The sequence below is a fragment of the Pseudomyrmex gracilis genome, unplaced genomic scaffold, assembly GCF_002006095.1.
Source record: "Pseudomyrmex gracilis isolate BER0280 unplaced genomic scaffold, ASM200609v1 scaffold_143, whole genome shotgun sequence".
NCBI lineage: Eukaryota > Metazoa > Arthropoda > Insecta > Hymenoptera > Formicidae > Pseudomyrmex > Pseudomyrmex gracilis.
Window position 1 is genome coordinate 397,808 of NW_018020727.1, and position 19,519 is coordinate 417,326.

Sequence of the window (19,519 nt, forward strand, 5' to 3'; positions counted from 1 at the left end):
ATCAATGGCACGGCAAGGTGTTTGAGACCGTTATCAGCCACAAACAGTACAGTACACGACGAATATACGCGCAAAGACGATTATTCGTCAGGCTCCTTTTCACAAACAACCTATCTTTATGTCAATTTTTGTGAATGCAAAAATTTCTTTCAAGTCAAATATATACATAGCTTTGCGTAATACGACGAGCTTGTGAACAACCGTGTGACAATTTCAATTATGACAAGTTACGACGCAAGCTAGTGAGTGAATCGTTCGGCAAAGGAAAGAGATTTACTGTGCAAGTTGCAGTCATCTCTTGTACAAAAACGATGTCGTTGTGACGATGTAAAAATAAATTATCCTGATAAATCATCAAATTGAGCGCACGAGGGTGGACCATGAACCATGGACACGTTACAGGTCGAAAACGACGCGATTTCGGAAGAGAAACGTAAAGAAGGTACGTGTTCACCTCTACCGAAAAAGCTCGATTTCGGCATTGTTTTGGTTTGAAGAGATCCGGAAATAAGTGGGCGAGTTTCTTGCCGCAGGATGTCTTGTCATCCCTTTTGTTGATAATTACGTACCATCAGTTTTATTGCGTACAAACTATAACTTTTAAATTTACGATCGCTGATAGCGCTTTGAAGATAATTTAATTTTACGGATCTTTTTTATCACAAAAGTGTATTTCAGTCCAGTTTGTTAAAATCAGTACAACGTTGCGTATCAATATTGTATGTTACATGTTTGTTTCGTACTTCGCGTCAAAAGTTATATGTCAAAATTAATTTCTTATATTATTTCCAAACACTGGACAGTTTATAATACATTTACATGACAATTCTCGATAATATATATTGTCTTTATTCGAAATCTGGTTTTTACTTTTTTACATTCTCTTTCATTCTTAAATAATGTTACAACAGTAATATAATTAATGCATCGTGCACTTTGTGCAAACTTTACGCACTTGCTTTGCAGAGAATTTTTTATTAATTTATGTAATACTCTGTTGATATGTGTCGCTTAATCAACGCAACAGGCTTGCTTTATTTGGGTTTAAAACTGGTATAACAATATACATGGTGCAAAATTTTTATACTCCTTTATCAACAAATGGGAGTCGTCGCTCTCGCTACACGACACCCAAGTTTACATCTGGACAATTATTTGGCAGTTTATTACGTACAGTATATGAGTTGCCTATCTATTTTTCAACTTGAAAACTATATTTTTTCCGTCATCCTAAGAAGAATCTAATAATATTTCAAAATTTCCTTGTATTGATTTATGTCACAAAAAAAGTCATTCAGCTGTGATCTATTATTCTCTCTCTCTCAGAAATTTTGTTTGATCAAAATTATACCGGCTTTAAACTTTGCTGAAATTGTATTTACGTATCTATTATTGCCAATGTTACCGCTTATTTCGTTAGTATCTCGAAGTGATATCATAATTTAATCTTGGCATGCGGAACGCAACAAACACAGCAAATTCACTATTGCATCGAGTACTTTGCACTTGAGTTGGATACATGGTTAGCTGGTTGTTGGTGTATCGCGCGACTACGCTGAACGCAAACTCTCTCTAATGACATGTTTCAAAGAACGCGCTTAAAACATGGGTAGCGGCGGAGTTGGTGAATTACCAACGATATTTCACCCTCGACGATCGCGAACGTCGAACGTAAGCCTCAACGAGGATCAGCCGACCCACGGGCTGTTCATCACACCTATCCAGGTTGCGCTCCATACTTCAGGTAAATTACAACAAGATACGGATTTACGTGCGGATTGTATCCCACAATATCAATTGGAGAACGCAACTAGCAATCTAGGGAATGGATTCGTTGCATTTTTGAAGTATCTACAGTGAGTGAGCGAGCGAGCGAGCGAGCGAGAGCGAGAGAGAGAGAGAGAAAGAGAAAGAGAGAGAGAGAGAGAGAGAGAGAGAGAGAGTGTGTGTGTGTGTGTGTGTGTGTGTTTGTTTGTATTGTGTATATATGTATATATATATATAACATACTCAGGTTTTTTTAGAGAGGCCTGTACACTATAGTTTAGTATTTTAGGATAATAGATTTTAACATTTTAGCATCGATAGCTTGCATTATACGCGTGTAATACTTCGACTTCTCTTGCTGAGTGCGCGCGCGCACACACACACACACACACGTGTATATAAACACACATATATACTCTACCTGTGTGAAACCAAACTTTCAAAGTTCAGCTTGCTGAAAAAATTGCATATAGTATCACTTGAAACTTTTTACAGACACGCATACACAATCACACGGCTTTCTTTAGACAGAAATCAGATAAAAATAATTTATAGCTTCTTTTTTCCTTTAAACACGATTCGCAATAATCTAATCTAAACAATCTAGTTAGTTAAGTAATACACGCTTTACATCTACTGAGAAAATTCTTACGAGTAATTTAAATTTCGGCCAGTGATTTATGTCCGATCATTGAGACAGGTATCTTATAAAATTTTTAAATAAAAGTCTTGAATGAAACAAGAAACACGTAAACGTAAGACTAGAATTCAACGGATCTGATCGATATTCCAGGATGCGAGTTGCAGCAAGGTTGCAGTGTCGCCGACGGATGCGGCGACTCTGCGTCGAGCTGTCGCACTTTGGAGACCACCGGAAGTGGCGGAGGTGGCGATAACGGGGGTGTGCAGGCTCAAACAACCGGTCAGACACAGCCATCGGTTCACATGACCACGACTTCGACGCCCAATGTTCAGCAATCTCAACGGCCGAGTTCAATCTCGGCTTGCTTCGCGTCCTGCTGCGCGGAGAACGCAAAAAAGGTCGATGAAACAGATTTGAGAACAAAAACTATGTATTTTTCCATATATATTGTATAAAAAGTATGTGCAAAGCGTGAATAATCAGCTCTTCTGACAGAGAGTATTAAAAAAAAATGGTAGACAATTAGCGCTACTACACTAAAATGTATGGTAAAAACTAACCGATAGATTGCACGGCATTTCAAATCTATTCCAACTCAAATCTCACTTTGTTTGAAACTTCACCCCTTGTTGCAGTAAAACAAACAACGCTCGGTCTTTTTACACATATATGTCATAATAATAAATAAAGTACCAATTTTAATTTAAGTGTTTTCTTTAATTTTTAGACTAATTATACTTTTTTTTTTGGTTGCAGATATATTTCGGAGTGTGCGTAACAATATGCGTAACCGCGAGTTCGGTCGGAGCGACTCACTGCATCAAGTATTTGTATTTTCACAAGTCGGATAAAATTTCACAAACATCCATCTCAGCAAATTCCTCCACAAATGGACTTTCTCATCAACATGTCAGTTTGTTTTCGATCGATCTATTCTTTCTTTATGATCTTCAACGATATAATTAATAATGTAACGTAATTATTTTTAGATCATCTTTCCATATAACGCACCGTTCTTTACGACGTGGTTTTGCACCAATTGGGAAGTCTTGTATTTTCCGGTGTACTTCATCTGTCAGGTCGCTAGCACCAAATGCGCCAATCCTTCCGAGATAATTGCCGAAAGCCTTCGCGGTTTTCGCGACAAAGGTTTCACCGGTGGACGCTTTTTAACCAGATGCGGCTTCTTCTGTCTTTTGTGGATCATCACGAATTATCTGTACATAATGTCGTTGAAAATACTGTTGGCTACAGACGTGATGGCATTATTCGCCACCAACGTTTCGTGCGTCTACCTGCTCTCGTGGGTTATTCTTCACGAACAATTCGTAGGTGTGAGGGTAAGTTGTTTCAATAAAAATTTATGCTCTTTTAGTTCGCCGAAATGCACTTTTCAGAATTTCTGACAGGGAAAACCGAGTTGTCACACAGCTTATATTTCGCTTATTAAGTACAAGGAAATATTCTTCTCTATAACGTAGATTACACTATCACGCTAGTCGCATGTTCAAATTAGTTTTTATAGTAAAAACTTCATTTTTTACGTGATTTTGCGCTTCCTTACACAACTCGCGCTAAATATTTTATTAATATCGTCATATTTATCTTGAACCCGAAGGTAAGCGTGACGATATTAATTAAATCTTTTGATTAACGTTCGCAGATAGTTGCGGTTATCCTCTGCAACACTGGCATCGCACTATTAGCTTACATGGACGGTATAACCGGAAGTCCGACACTGGGAGGCGTAGTCTTAGCTACAGCAGCGGCAGCTGGCTCTGCTGTTTACAAAGTGAGCGCTTGCAATCTGCAGTTGCGAAAAACGAAATTTTCAATAAATCGTTTGTTTTTTTTAGGTCCTCTTCAAGAAAGTAATAGGAGAAACCTCATTCGGACAAATGTCCTTATTTTTCTCTCTAATCGGTTTGTGCAACGCCGCGCTGGCATGGCCAATCTGCTTGGCTCTGTATTTTTCCGGAGCGGAGACTATTCATTGGTCAAAATTGCCGTGGCCGGCGTTATTATCCGCCAGCGTTCTCCACTTAGGTACGAACTTGTTTCGAGCTAAACTACCTCCTAGTCTCGTCCAAACGACGTATTTGAAAATATCGAGACGTGGTCATCTCTGACCACGGTTTTTCAAATAACGCGTGTTGCGTCACGAGATGCGACACACGTAAACTTGTAATTACAAAATATAAATTTTATATCATTTGTTCGCAGTCGCGAATATGTTGGGCAACTTCAGCGTTGCGCTCACGTACGACCTCTTCATCACTCTTGGATTGATAACGGCCGTACCTGTATCCGCTGGTAAGTAAAAACGGATTTATTTAGTATTTTTTGGTTTTATTCCCGTACCTCTTCCCACATCTCCATTTATTTTATCAAATGATTCGATTTTTGTATGTTGCAGCGTTGGACGTTATTTTCTACGGGGCTTATTTCATGGGTATGAAGTTAGCAGGCATGATCTTTATAGCGGTCGGTTTTTTCCTCGTGATGTTTCCGGATAATTGGCCGGATTATATAACAAAGCTCCTCCGGTACGTTGTCTCAGGTTGCATTTCGCACAGAAACGCAGTTCTGTGGTATGCACTTTCAATTCTCGAAAGAATTTTTTTTTTCTATTTTTAGTCCCTAGTTCTCCCTAATAGCAAATTCTCCGTACGTTCTGTACATTTGTCTCTATCTTTTTTACTCTTGCTACAATACCGGACTGTTTTTTACCTTATTTAGCATCAGAATAGACAGCGCGTAGTTTATTTAGAACGTGCTTGACTCGATCTCTATATATACGTATACATTTATTCTCTTTTACACTACTTAAATTCTTTCAATCTTTTTTATACTACAGTACAAACTACCGTCTTATAAAAGTTGCTTTTACAAAGCAACATAAAACGTTCCCTGAAAGCATATCGTCGCACACAACGTATATCTTCTCAATACGTAAACTATTTCCCTTCCTTCAAAAAAAAAAAAAAAAAAAAANAAAAAAAAAAAAAAAAAAAAAGAACCATCCAATTAATCGCGCAATCATTAAAACTAATATCGGTCATCTTTCATACGAACGGACTACGGTTGTTATTTTCTCACGACATATTATTTACTATTACACAAGCTACATTTTCTTTCAGTTCTATTATCAAGTTACATTATCTTTTATTTTATTTCTACAAAATCACGAGTCGTGTTAAAAGCTGTTATATGCGATATTTACTTTTGCATCTCATCAGCTACTTTACTTTCTACACATCTCACGTCTTTCTTTTTCATTTATCACGCTATGTTTTAGATTACGCAAAAGATTTCGTTCCGCTACATAGATAACCTAACACACAAACTCGATTGTGATCGAGCGTAGAGTTTTTCTTTCACATTTAAAGGTAATTCACGCACATTGTCACGCGCTTTGCAAACATTAAAGACAAGTACTGATATTGTTTTACAGGATGCCTGGAGTACGCAACAAATTTAAAGTATAATCAAATAAATATATCGTTTTTTTTTTATTACGTACACATACATACAAATGAATATTAATCAGAGTAAAAAAAAACCTAAAATTTCGCAATTTTCTACAATATATATATACGATCGAAATCTTGAAACACATGTCGTGAAATTACAGCAAACCAAATTAGTTTTTGTTCAACTTAATTGTCAAACAATATCTTGGATAGAATTCAAATCACTGGTATTGGTACAAAAATTGTTATATTATTTTTTATATTTAAAGATTCTAAAGTATATACATACATTGAAAATATGAAAAATACGAAAAAATACTTATATCAATACAAACCCTTTTTTTCTTAAAGTTTAATATTAAAAAGCGCATATTATATAGAAGTACTCTACTGTTAAGTCGTAAAGTGTTTAAATAGAACAAGTGAAGTGGGAAAATAAGACGATTGAATTGCTTGAGCCGCTCGATGTTGTATTGTCGTCTGTAAAATTGATGTCGAAACTTCATCACTCGCTTCCCAACAATCAGGATCTATTATATGCTGTTACAGAAACGTAGTCCTCATGAGTCACAGCACAAGGTAAGAAACTGCAGACCGTACATCTTGCTCTAGTCTTACAGAAAATTCATCCTTCTGTCGTATTAACTGTCTATATAGAATTATTGCAAGCGTCCAGTAAACACAAAATAACAGTAAGGTAACATTAATATTATAATTTCCTACTCAACAATGTAACTGCGATGTGACATACCTACGTACGTAGCAGTTATCATGTTGAGTGAGAAATTATAACATTAATGTTACGTTACTGTTACTTCGTGTTTACTGGGTGTAGCGAATCAAAACGAGCTTGTCGAATCAAATATAAATGTGTTATTAGTATTTTGCAATATAAAATTTAATCATATGTTTATAAATTTACGATTGTAAAAATATGCCGAAAATATCTACAAGATATATATTTGCAAGAAAATTCTTATAAAAATAATTTCACAGAATCACATATACACAATGTGTATGTACGACATTTGTATGTATTTATGACATAAAAATTACGCACACTATAATAAATATATAAATAATACTTTTCTGTAGAGATATATAATTCATTCCCGATGAATTTTCCGTAAAAGAGCAAGCGGTATAGATGTCTATTAGGCGCATGATTTAACATTTTTTTGACTTTCTCTCCATTCGAACGCATGTTTGCAGATTACTATTACTATTCGTTATTTTTTTTTTTTTAAACAAGATGCTTGCGTATCTCTCTGTCTCTCTCTCTCTCTCTCTCTTTTTCTTTCCCTACATTACGTTTTTATATTTTATTTTCCTTTTCGATTACAACGCATCTATTTCCTTTCACGCATTTTGTGTCCGTATTAGCTTTATTTGCCCAAACTTTTGTTCAGACTTCGATCGTCGATAACAAACGCGTGTTTAGATTCAAGATTACTTCTATCATTGCCCATATAATATTGTCCGGAAATCGAGAAAGATTGCTTGCCTTGACGGTCGTGATCGTAAAAATATCCTGGAACGGTGTGCCCATTTTATCCTCGACATATTTGTACGATTTAGTCACGTTTATATATATATATATATATATGTACATATTTTTGTATGTTAATCCCGCCCGATTAAAATTAACGAATCGTCGTAGAAATTCTGCTATTTAGTCAAAATAAATTTTGTATAAATAATATTTCAAAAAGAGATCGCGCACATGTATATTCTTTGCTTAACAGAATATGCAAAATAAAACTATAAATACTCGTATGAAATACATGATTTATTAAATTACGATCCGTTGAATTTCTACGACAGGGATAGCCATGTCTTCCACCTTGACCTATCTATCTCTCTCTCTCTCCCTGTCCCTCAATTGTCGAGTTGTAACGTGAACGCACGAAGAAGTTCTCCAATATAATCTTTAAATAAAACGGAAACCGTATAGATGTATTGCTCAGGGAACACGCGGGACAGAGTCGCTCCCCTCAATTAAATTAAAAAAAATTAAAAAAAAAATCAATGAGATAACATACCCATGCTGCGAGACACCGAAAGGAACCGCCCGCAGAGAGATAAAGAAACAGACGATCGACTGATAAAAGCCTCGGGCTTGATGTATATATACGCAGTACCACAGGGGGCGGCCAGCAACGCAGTGGCGGTAGGAGTATTAGAGGTCACACAGGGCCGTCCTTACAGCAACGACAGCATCGTTTGAGGAGCTACGGTGTCTCCACCGCGCACGGAGACGGCCAGACGCTACTTCCGGTCAGCAATAACAACAACAGCTGCAGCAGCCAGCCCGTCATCGTTGCCGCTCATCATCGGCAACACGTTAACAACTCCCAACAGTACAACTCGACCTCCGAAACCCAATCGCGTCGTGTTGTCCTTCCCTCCATCTCGACCCTGATCTCCACCTCAACCACCACCGCCGTCAGCAACAGTCGCTCGCATGATCCTCGTTATCAGCAGCAAGGTATGAGAACGATCAGGCTGGTGGCTTCGTCAAAGCCACGCGCGACGCGGTAAGAGAGACGTGCAGGTAGGAATCACCAGATGCGGGAAAATCGGTCGTTAATCGTGGTAGTTTAGCTTCGTTAGACGACGAAATAACGTTGCATTTATTCGTTTAGCGCTTTATTGTGCCACGCTATGTACGAGAGAGTAAAATATCGACAATTAAAATCGAGAGGGCGATCGATAGCTAGCGCATTATTTCGAAAAACGTCCGAGCTGCGTAATACGTTGCTGTCTGTAAAGCTAGCGGCTGTATGATTGATTCAATGTAGCATAAGCAAACAAATGTAACTATACAGGGTGTTTTACAAACATGTACATTCTATCTCACAAAGTTTTTTCATAAATTTAAAACTTGCAAGTTTTTTACCTAAAATATTTTACGGAGAAGAAAGGATTTTCTATAAAATATAAACAAAAAACATGGAAATAGTAACAAAACGTCCTGTATATTGGTACGAAAGCACGTGCGTGATGCGAGGAATGTGCAAAAATTGTCGAAACTCAATTTCTTTGCATTCTACTTGTCCATAGTTTGTAATAATTTTAGCAATCCTGTGCGAATGTTTTCAGATATTTGTAAATTTGTTCCAAACCTTTAGTTTTATTATATATATATGTATACAGAGTGTCCCGTAATTGCCGTCTCACCGCTTGTAGGCAGGTAGAAAGAGTTATTCTAAGACAAAAAGTCCTATACTACTTTGGAAGATTCGCAATAATTAACGAAATATTAATTAATAAAAATCCGCTAATCAGCGTGCATCCAGCGTAAGGACAGCTCAGTCTGTCGCGCCGTGGATCTTACGCTGGATGCACGCTGATTAGCGGATCTTTATTAATTCATATCTCGTTAATTATTGCGAATCTTCCAAAGTGATATAGGACTTTTCGTCTTAGAAGAACCCCTTCTTTTTGCCTACGAGCGGTGAGACGATCATTATGGGACATCCTGTATATCTGTGTACGCTATCTATAATACAAGATTTTGGGATGAAAATGCATTGAAGTGTATGTTACACATTTTTTTTATATCGGATGTGAAACCATTACTGTTCTAATTCAGTTCGGTAATTACACAATTATACAAAACGAACGGGCAATCCTATGTGAAAGTCGTTCTTGTATTTGAAAGTTTTTTTTTTTTTAATATTAAATCAAATGATAAACATAATAAAATTATACGGTAGTATGTTTTCGTACGACAATAGGATACCCGTGACTTTTTCCGATGAATAAAAAAAATTGACTGTTTGTCTTCGCGTGGGGATTTTCTAAAAAAGTATAAAAGCAAAAAAAAAAAAACGAAGTAACATTTACAAAAAACAATAAAATTATGAGAATGTTCAAGATGAAACATATGTTAAAGAAACGTACGTTATTACAGTTGAAAATTTTATTTAAAAAATTTGTTTAAAACGGACAGAGTTTATAGACTTTTTTTTATCGATTTAAGTCGGTATTACAGTATATGGAAAGTTTCTACGCGATTTTTTTTCGTCGAGCGCCTATCGAAAAAGAAACGCACACAGTATGCATGTTGATCGATATTTCTTATTGACGACTATCGGAATTGTTGTTAATAAAACAGTTTTCACTTACAGATGGAGCAGGAGGCACAGGCACGGCATGTCAGATGGATCGTCGCGGGATGTAATCGATTATCGAACCGGTTACATAAAATCGCACTTGCGTTCGCCGTCGGGCAGAGTTCGGTGACTAATCACACCGAGAATCACAGCAATAACAAAGAGATTCTGTCGCAGATATGTAGACTACTTTGGTAGCAGTTCGATGGCCAAAGTTATCATTGAAGTGTAAAATAAACACAAATTCGATATCGTGGAGTAAAGAATTATCATAAGTACACTTTCTACATTTAAAGTTTTTGAGAGCAACTAACATTACACATTAAAGAATATATGTACATAGAATGTTCAATAATAATCACGTCACCTCTCACAACAATCAGGTAAAGCGGATAGGAGACAGCTTAGTCATTTTCACACGCTCACGATTGTTAAACGCGCGACGCGATTCAATGGCCCAAATAAATAAAACTGCATATTATAACAAACACAATAAAAATTGTTCAAATTATCGAATCGCTCAGTGAACAACATGGAATTGTTTCTTCACGCGGACGCACGCTCGTTTGCTTATTAATCTTTATTAATTAATAACTTATTAATTATTACAAAACGCGCAAAATAGTAAAAGAGTCTTCGACTCAATACAACTTGCTCTACATGCCTTTGCTTATGAAAAGTGATATGGTTATTACTACAGAACATTCTGTATATGCGCGCGCGCGCTCACACACACACACAAAAGGAATAGAATGTCAAAGTTGAGATGTTTGGTTCTCTCACATTAAATTCTGATATATTGTCATCAATACTACAATAAATACTACGTGTATCAATATGACATCAAAAAAGACAATCAGAAATAGATCAGATTAACTCTGACGTTGTTCTTTGTTTATAAAAATATCGATTAGTATAGATACCGAGTTGATTGTATAACAAGTGTTTCGCCAGTTAACAGTTAATATACGATGTCGTTTTACTATATTACGTCGCATGTACAACGGCTCAGTAGGAAAATTCTTAATACTACAAAATTAACATAGTATATTATTACAGGATTGGTAGTTTTATCTTCCTGTATTCCGACTCGCGAATAATAAATGTAAAATTTTCTCTATACTATAGTGTTCCATACAGAAAGACGCGGTATTAAAGTTTATAACAATAGAAAAAATAAAAAAAAAACATTCAACAACCTAAAAAAATCGACAGCAGCTCACTTTATAAGATATTTATATCACTCCTGTGTTGTCTCAGAAGTTTTGAACAAAAGTTGACACAAAGAAAAAAATTAGACAAGTATCGAGACAAATATCGCGTAACGAATTGAAATTTTTGTTTGCAACAAAACTTGTCATTGAGAACTCGAATAAAACTATATATATATTTACTTTAATAACAACATGTACTTGCGTATATATACGTATACAATATATACTTTCTAAGCAATTTGTCTCAAATATACTAGTAACGAGTATTATATATTTTTATAAACGCGTTTCATATAAAAGATTTTTATAAAATTTATTTCACTCTATATATCATATAAATAATTATCTCTATTTGTGTGAAAATCCGATATGATCGTTGTACATAATTATTACAAATATCGCTTCACGATTGTAATATTTCAATTCGAAGCATGTCGGAATGTTCACGAAAAAAAGTATGTTTCATTTATATATATTGTCAATTATACACACGCGATAGTTACAACCGCGATAACAATAACTCTAACATTTGTCTATCATGAAATATAATATAATGATTTTTTGAAATAAAAACAGATTTTTATTAGGGGATCCAATAATACTGTATTCTACAGTTTAACGTGTGCTGATATCAACACGTAACGTTAACGTAAGTTCTATCGTAAAAAAAAAAAAAAAAAAAAGTGATGTGTCAATAATAAATTTAGTTTAGTAAGAATAGTACTCACGTCGTCGTCACTTTTTGTCTCAGAACGTTGAGAGATTAAAATATAATATGTAGAAATATAACTACGAAAATCTCCCTTCACGCCGTTTTGCGCACAGGATGTATCGGATGATTTAGACCGGATAAATCAGGAGGATGTTTCTCGAAATAACTAATCTCTCGCATTCCACTTGCTGCAATTTCCCAAAGATCGGGATGCTTTCGCTTGAAATTGGCGTACCATTTTGCAACAAAAGGCCACGGATCCAATTTAAAGTCAATGGCTTCCAAGCACATTGTCGCGGTTATCAATGGAAAGTCGGCGATTGTTAAGTTATCTATTAAATAAATAAATAAATAAATAAATAAACATTTATATATGAATACACACACACACACACGTCATCAAGTAGATTTGAAAAATTGTAAATATTAATTTCGGGAAATAATAAAACTATACAAAATACAAATAAATAATAAAATAAGCACAATGTGTTTAATTTATCAATCTAAAATATGCTTACTGCCTGCTGCGTACTCAAAATTTTCGCGTTGCAAGTATTTATTGAAGACATCTAACGCGATGTTTGTTTTCTTCAAACCCAATGGCGTGCGTTTATAGTCGAAGAATATTGGTGCCATCTGCAATGTGTGAGATCACGCGAAATACAATTGCATAAGTATAAATATACGTAAATACAAAAAGGTTGACAGAATTATTGAAAAAAAGTAAGCGACAACATATTTGGAAACTTACAACATATTCGGAAATGTTACGATAATAAAACGCCAAGTTGAAACACAGACGATGATTGACAATTGCTCGCAGTTTCGGTTCTTTCGGATACAACCTACCACTTGTATCATATTGATCAGCTAGATACTGCAAAATAGCATTGCTGCAACATAACGCAAGACGGTAGACAAATTATTTTTGTACAAATACAAAAGCAGCAATTCCAAGTTTACGCTGTCTGCATAATCAACGGAAAAACTGTTCGATATCCAGAAAAATAAACTTTCAAGTTTGAAAATGCTAGAGAATATCTCTTCGAACTATCATAGGTTTGTTACCTTTCACCCATTATAAGATCGTTATCGACAAGTGTAGGTATCTCTTTTTGCGGATTTAGCTGTAAAAGTCAAACATGGTTTTTTATAATTGTTCGCTACGTATATTTCTACACTTTTCCTTTCAACAATTATTTTGTTTACGAATACCTTTTCGTAGTCTTCAGTCATATGTTCACCTTTTCCATAATCCACATCGATCAACTCGTACTCAATGTCCAAAGTTTTCAACAGCTGCCGACACGCGAGAGACGGCGGACCGTCCGAAACAGAGTACAGCTTCATCTACACAAGAAATATATCACATAGATTTATATAGATATACACAATTAATTATACAAACAATATTAATAAATTCACCTAGAATAACAAACTGTGCAAGATAAACACAGCGATTACAACCTGCCACGTAGCAAATATACTATTACAAGATAACGAATGGTTACGCGTGCAGAAAACTCAACTCAACGTGAGAGATCATCACTTATAATAAGACTATTCTTCAAAACCTGCAACGGTTCCAAAAGTATGATCCAATCATAAGTGATTATCACTCAACGTTCAGACGAGTTTGAACGTTGCGCAACCGTTGACTCGTCTGAACGCACTCAATGCAATCGCCTTTCACCGTTCTTCCAAAAGGCTCTTTCAAGGCTTGTCGGACGTACATACAAGTCTCTACAAATAGGACGCGTCGCAACATATTACGCAGGTAGCAACCGTTAATTTTTGTACCCAAACCAACAAAGTTCATCCATAGAATTTCAATGGCTTCACTCATTAAAAAACAAAAGCATTGAAATTCCATATTGTTGAATTTTACTGGTTTTGACAAAAATTAACGCAATAAGTCCGCAAGGTAGTCCCAAAGCCTGTCCTATAACGCTACGAGCGGGAATTCAAATTAGACAAAAATTTAACCACTAAGAAGAAAAAAAATGAAATTTAACGAACTCGACCGTCATTAGTCAAATTGCAATTTCGTCTCAATTCATCACAGTGTGATATCGGCTGAATAACAAATGTTATCGCATTTAACCCAATACGATGTATTCATTTTATCATAGCTTCGCATTTATATTAAATTATATTCTTGGAATTGTAAAATTATAAAATATATAAATCGTAAAATATATTAATTGTAAAAATATAAAATATAAAATATATAAATATATAAAAATATATCAAGAATCAGTTTTACCATTTCCGATTCAATTATCGGCCGATTAAGCTTCGATCGCGATTGGTCCATGTGTAATCTAATCAGCGCAATAACTGATCAATCAAGTTAATCGAAGATGGTACAACCGATCGCATCACTTTTAAAAATGGAGATTACATATTTTATTTTAGTTTTGGACTATCTCAAGTACAATAAGAATCGGTGAGACAACAATCAATTGTCTCAATCTAAAGAAACATGTGGTATCACAGTAAGAACAAAACTTGATTGCAACGTTTCAGGAATTATCACGTATTTGTCCGTTGAAAAAAAAAAAAAAAAAAACGTAAGAAAGAAAAAATATTACGCAATACAACAGTTACAAGATCTCCGGTATCAGTCGTATATATCTCAACATATTCTTAATAATTAACGACGATGTCTCGCGCAAAGTTTACGCTAGCACCAATACCGAGAACAATATGTAACAGAATTAAATTTGAACAGACAGACACTCATTATACAGTACGCATTCATATCTCGCACATGTACAATGTAGAATTAGAAGAGTTTATATATGTATAACAAATTACACTCAACACAATAACGGTACTACTGAATTTTTCGCATACGACACGCCACACTCGCAACGAACAAAGAAATTGTTCCGTTTTTTATACGAAGGTATTAGATATCGTTTCGCATTGCATAAATGTTTCGATAAAATCGAGATTCACTGATTTAGAAAAAAATATATTTATACAGTCTACATTGTAATTTACACAAGGAATAAGTATGAGCAACATTTTGATATTTTTTTACAGTGTAAGAATATACACATTTAATAACAAACATTACTACTCTAAATATTTTGTATATGAAAAAAGTAAGAAAAACAACTGGTTTATCGTTGATGTAGTTAAAAAAGGCGCGACATTATAGAGGGTAGCGCTCTTATTCCACCGCAAAGAACACAAGAGATATATATATATATATATATATATATATATATATATCTTATGTTCTATGCGATATATATATACAAGATGTCTCAGAATTGGTGTAACATCTCTCGCAAAAAGGTAGAAAGAGTAAAACTGAGTGGATAAGTTCTATACCATTTTGCTAGATTCGCAATAGTTACCGAGATCTTAATTAACAAAGATCAGCGAACAAGCATGCATCGTGCTGTCTTAAGCGCGTAAGACAGCCCGGCGCGATTAGCGCGCTTACGGTATTACCCGTAGCAACATATGGGAGAAGCTAATATAACAGCATATACTATAACATATACATATTAAAATATAATCGTGCGAAGTGCGTTGAGCTGTTCTACGCGCGTAAGACAGCCTGACGCACGCTTATTCGCGCGGAGCTTTGTTAATTAAGATCTCGGTAACTATTGCAAATCTACCAAAATGGTATAGGACTTATCGACTCAGTTTTACTCTTTCTACCTGTCCGCGAGAGATGTTACACCAATTCCGGGACACCCTGTATATATATATAGAATATTTCTTCTCAATTTTATCGCAACGTATCAACACATTGAACATTTTGTTACAAACACTAATTGGCTGGCGATATAACAATATGTAATTTGAGCATGTCTTTGTTGGGTCCTACTAAGAAAGGCGAAATCACGTTTTCCGACACCGAACCCTGTTGCGGATTAAGCTCCTCAAACGGTAACAGATCGTCCATATTCAGCACGCGATCCGTCTTACTGAATATGTGAATAATCTCGATGACCCTTGCGATGTGCTCGACGCCGTCCTGCAATCCGTAGATCAAAACGCCGATCTTTACGCGTACGTTACTGCTCGCCAGTGGATCCTTGCACGTCAACGACAATCTCACCGTGCGTTTAACATGCTCGGGCATCTCCACCGTGCCTTGCCACACGATGAGAAAGAACTTTTTGAACCACACGCCCTTGGGATATAGATCCACCACCCACTCGCACGCCCGGTCGCCCGCGTATTCAGCCAGACTGGAATGACTGGAAAACACGAGTGTCCTCGTGTGATAGGACGGTAGACTGTGAAAATTTTCTATGGTCAGTAGCGAGCTACACGTATCGACGGTGTAGAGTCTCGGCTCAAACAGCAACGCGCCGTCTTCTTCATTCTGGCTCACTTCTCTCACTCTGTCCAGCTGACCGGAGTGGAAGGACATGCCGATCGACATACGCTCGACGAAGAACTCCTTATACTTTTTGGTCAACGGCGAGAGCAACAGATCAGCCAGTTGTCGCGGCGACATCATCGGAAATCGAACAGGTGACATTACCGCGATAACTAGTTGGTGCAGAGTAGCCTCCAATTCTTCCGGCGACAGCTGCGTTTGCAATCGATTCGCTTGATAATCCAGCCACGACTCCAAGGATTTGTAAAGCGTCATCTCGTCCTTGACGACTAAACTGCTTTGGTGCAACAGAGATACCAAAATATCGAAATCGAAGTTGCCAAAGTCCGCTGTTTTGGCCACAAGTTCCAAATTCCACTTGATAAAGTTTTGGCAAGCTTGGCTGATGTCGCGATGACCGCAATTCAACGTGTACTGCAGCCACGATACCAATGTGCCGTGTATGGCAGCTAGCGCGATATGATTTCGCATATAGTCAAGGCACAATAATATCAAATCTTTCACATTATACTTATCAGCTAAAGACAATATCGGTAATACTACACTGTAATTTATTCTTATCTGGCCTGTGTAGAAGTAGCGCAAAAATTCGCTAAATATCGGCGCGCACTGAGGCGTTTCCTGAAGAGTCACTCTGCTTTCCTGCGATTCGCTCCATTGAGGACTCATCAGCATTACCTACAATTTCCACATATATCTCAATCATTTTTCTCTCGCTTCTCATTCGCAACATAAAAATCGTTTTATCGTCGAAAGTATTCACACTCATTACTCAACACTTACTTGGAAAACATCACTAGAAGCACAGAGTATAAGACGATGCGCCGGATATTCCACGCCATCCACAACAAGACATATATCGTTCATAAGACGCTCCGCATAAAGCGTCGCGATCTTTAGCAGAACTGTACGCGAATTGTCCACCTGCGAAACATTTAGAATCATCAAGTAAACTCGACATTTTGCAGCAAAAACATTTAACATATCGCCAATCAGCAAAACGTATACGCTCGACAGATGACAAAGACCAATATACAAGTCGGAAATCTTTCTCCGCGATACTCTCGAGAGACAAATTTACAAAAACAGATTCAGATTTATCTCCGAGTGATCGGCAATATGATAAAATAGTGAGAATTCTGAATATATATACTTCTATAGAATCCGAGCTTTCAGACTGCGCAACAGCGCTACTAACTGTCTCCGGTTTCTTGTTGGAATCCATTCTCGAAGAACCTATCATCCACCTAATAGTGCTCCACAACATCTGCTCATGGTTTCTTAACGTATTTATAATTCAGCCTCAGTTTTATATCGCAAATGACAAAAACTCCACCGTAGAAAACAGTTTCCTTCCACAAAGTTATCCATTGCGTCGAATCGACCCAACAAAGATAATTTCGTAAAGAAAAATCTGAAAAAAAAGTTTTACCTATATACGCACAAATTTATCACAAATCGATCAGTTAAAAAATAAAAATGAATATTACACAAACCGATATCAGTTAAGAAAATAAATCGCATCAAGTGTATCAAATACCGAGATTTCGTCTAACGCGAGTCCAAACAAGACAGCGATCGCAAAGTGCCGTCGAGTTCAATTAAATACGGAAATCAGCAGATTTAACACAGGTACATACAGACACAACGTAATCCACAGAACAAAGTTTCGTTTCAAATAAATGAGGATTGTTCGCACGTATTACCGTTAAACGATTGCAGAATCGCTCTTTCATCAAACTGTGCACTCCGTCTGCACAGCAAGGTATTTTTTATTTTTTTTTTTTAAATTCGAACAACTACAAAAATCATCGACAAGTACCATCAGAACTGTGTTCGAGAACAACACTCGCGCGCACACGAACGTCATTCTATCTTTATCACTCATTAAATACAAAGCATAGATAGAACGACGCTCGCGCGACACGAGTAACGTTCTCGAACGCAACCGCAGACTACACAACGTACTACGCTACGATACTCGAGCAACACGACAATACGAAAGGAACTAGACAGCATTATCTAGGAAATTTATACAACAAGGTGTTCCGATTCACGCATATGCGCGCATTTGTTTATACTATACGTGACGTGTATTATGAATAAAAGCGCGCATATGCGTGAAACAGAACGCAGCCACTAAAGCCTGTTCTACAATACAGTCAGAAACCGTAAGTCGTAAGAAATTGACCAATCACAATCGATTATTCATCTGTAATTAATCTGTAATTGGTTAGGTACTTGATCACTTTCACACGCGCACACACGCGCGATTAAGTGAATTTTTTTCATCCTACACACACTACCAAAAGCATCCCAAAAAAGTCATTTCCAGAAATTTAAATGAGTTAGGCCCTAACATAACATAATCTGTTTAGGTCCTAACCAAGTAGTAGTACCAAACCGATTAGTAGAACTAGTCTAAGTTAGCCAAAATACTTTTTTTTAAATACTGGGCCTACACACACTACCAAAGGCACCCGAAACAGTCATTTTAAAAATTTAAATAAGTTAGGCCCTAACGTAACCTAATCTGGTTAGGCCCTAACCAAATATTAGTACCTAACCAATTAGTAGAGCTAGTCTAAGTTAGCCAAAATATTTTTTTTTTAAATACTGGGCCTACACACAACTACCAAAGGCACCAGAAAAAGTCAGTTCCAAAAATTTAATTAAATTAGGCCCTAACGTAACTTAATCTGGTTAGATCCTAACCAAGTATTAGTACCTAACCGATTAGTAAAGCTAGTCTAAGTTAGCCACAAAATATTTTTTTTTTAAATAGTATGTAAGTATAGTAATACTAATATCTAGGTCAGTATGTTTTCTACAGAAAATAATATTAAAGTAATTTCAGATTCGGATACAGTGGAACACGATGATATTACATCTTTACTTCCGATTCGCGCAAACACAACAAAAAAAAGTTACGTTTCTTATCTTGAAAACTATTACCAATAGAAGATTGAAATTACAGCAGTGTAATCTCTACTTTAACTCAAGTCGACTCCTACACTCATAATTATAACGCCCACTTAAAAATTTTTATTTGTTTTTGGTATTTTAAAATTAAGGGGCTAAGAAAAAGCTTGAGACAAAAGTTGTAGATCTTGACGAGATCTATCAAAGAGGTGCTATGGTCCGAAGCTCTATCTACAATATTGTAGAAGTTATGAAGGTTTTTGTAATTTTTGTAACTTGTTTTTCTTCAAAACGG

General features: G+C 36.3%; 3 protein-coding genes across 7 annotated transcripts; 1 reads left to right on the forward strand and 2 right to left on the reverse strand.

The window, feature by feature from the left end:
• Window positions 1-11,898, forward strand: LOC109857067 (putative thiamine transporter SLC35F3). Of its 3 annotated transcripts, XM_020432993.1 has the most exons (12): window positions 1-442; window positions 1,592-1,744; window positions 2,561-2,808; window positions 3,167-3,319; window positions 3,400-3,750; window positions 4,074-4,202; window positions 4,267-4,456; window positions 4,634-4,723; window positions 4,827-4,956; window positions 6,433-6,462; window positions 8,022-8,371; window positions 10,017-11,898. In XM_020432993.1, the coding sequence occupies exons 2-12, from the start codon at window positions 1,606-1,608 to the stop codon at window positions 10,067-10,069; spliced, it is 1,863 nt and encodes a 620-aa protein (XP_020288582.1). In that variant the 5' UTR covers window positions 1-442; window positions 1,592-1,605; the 3' UTR covers window positions 10,070-11,898. The 3 variants fall into 3 exon arrangements, with proteins under 3 accessions (XP_020288582.1, XP_020288583.1, XP_020288585.1); XM_020432994.1 differs by lacking the exon at window positions 8,022-8,371 and having other exon boundaries at window positions 4-442; XM_020432996.1 differs by lacking the exons at window positions 6,433-6,462; window positions 8,022-8,371 and having other exon boundaries at window positions 4-442.
• Window positions 10,771-14,093, reverse strand: LOC109857068 (glutathione S-transferase 1). Its single transcript, XM_020432997.1, has 6 exons — window positions 13,353-14,093; window positions 13,143-13,277; window positions 12,996-13,054; window positions 12,679-12,820; window positions 12,446-12,563; window positions 10,771-12,259 (listed from the first exon to the last, which is right to left on the reverse strand). Exons 2-6 carry the CDS (start codon window positions 13,275-13,277, stop codon window positions 12,021-12,023), a joined length of 693 nt encoding a protein of 230 aa, XP_020288586.1. The 5' UTR covers window positions 13,353-14,093; the 3' UTR covers window positions 10,771-12,020.
• A 1,504-nt stretch (window positions 14,094-15,597) lies between these two features.
• Window positions 15,598-18,236, reverse strand: LOC109857082 (BTB/POZ domain-containing protein 17). 3 transcript variants are annotated; one of them, XM_020433037.1, is made up of 4 exons: window positions 18,009-18,236; window positions 17,456-17,716; window positions 17,086-17,226; window positions 15,598-16,980 (listed from the first exon to the last, which is right to left on the reverse strand). In XM_020433037.1, the coding sequence occupies exons 2-4, from the start codon at window positions 17,567-17,569 to the stop codon at window positions 15,724-15,726; spliced, it is 1,512 nt and encodes a 503-aa protein (XP_020288626.1). In that variant the 5' UTR covers window positions 17,570-17,716; window positions 18,009-18,236; the 3' UTR covers window positions 15,598-15,723. The 3 variants fall into 3 exon arrangements, with proteins under 3 accessions (XP_020288626.1, XP_020288627.1, XP_020288625.1); XM_020433038.1 differs by having other exon boundaries at window positions 17,943-18,236; XM_020433036.1 differs by having other exon boundaries at window positions 17,799-18,236.
• Between the last annotated feature and the right edge of the window lie 1,283 nt (window positions 18,237-19,519).

Excerpts from the sequence above, each read along its gene's own strand:
- LOC109857067 (XM_020432993.1), top strand. The coding sequence starts at position 1,606 with ATGGGTAGCGGCGGAGTTGGTGAATTACCAACGATATTTCACCCTCGA. Across the intron at positions 4,724-4,826 it reads GGCCGTACCTGTATCCGCTG|CGTTGGACGTTATTTTCTAC; the intron begins GTAAGTAAAAAC and ends TGTATGTTGCAG. Across the intron at positions 6,463-8,021 it reads CTCATGAGTCACAGCACAAG|TACCACAGGGGGCGGCCAGC; the intron begins GTAAGAAACTGC and ends ATATATACGCAG.
- LOC109857068 (XM_020432997.1), bottom strand. The coding sequence starts at position 13,277 with ATGAAGCTGTACTCTGTTTCGGACGGTCCGCCGTCTCTCGCGTGTCGG. Across the intron at positions 13,055-13,142 it reads TGACTGAAGACTACGAAAAG|CTAAATCCGCAAAAAGAGAT; the intron begins GTATTCGTAAAC and ends TGACTTTTACAG. Across the intron at positions 12,821-12,995 it reads GATCTTATAATGGGTGAAAG|CAATGCTATTTTGCAGTATC; the intron begins GTAACAAACCTA and ends GTTATGTTGCAG.
- LOC109857082 (XM_020433037.1), bottom strand. The coding sequence starts at position 17,569 with ATGTTGTGGAGCACTATTAGGTGGATGATAGGTTCTTCGAGAATGGAT. Across the intron at positions 17,227-17,455 it reads AAAGCTCGGATTCTATAGAA|GTGGACAATTCGCGTACAGT; the intron begins GTATATATATTC and ends AATGTTTCGCAG. Across the intron at positions 16,981-17,085 it reads CTTCTAGTGATGTTTTCCAA|GTAATGCTGATGAGTCCTCA; the intron begins GTAAGTGTTGAG and ends TGGAAATTGTAG.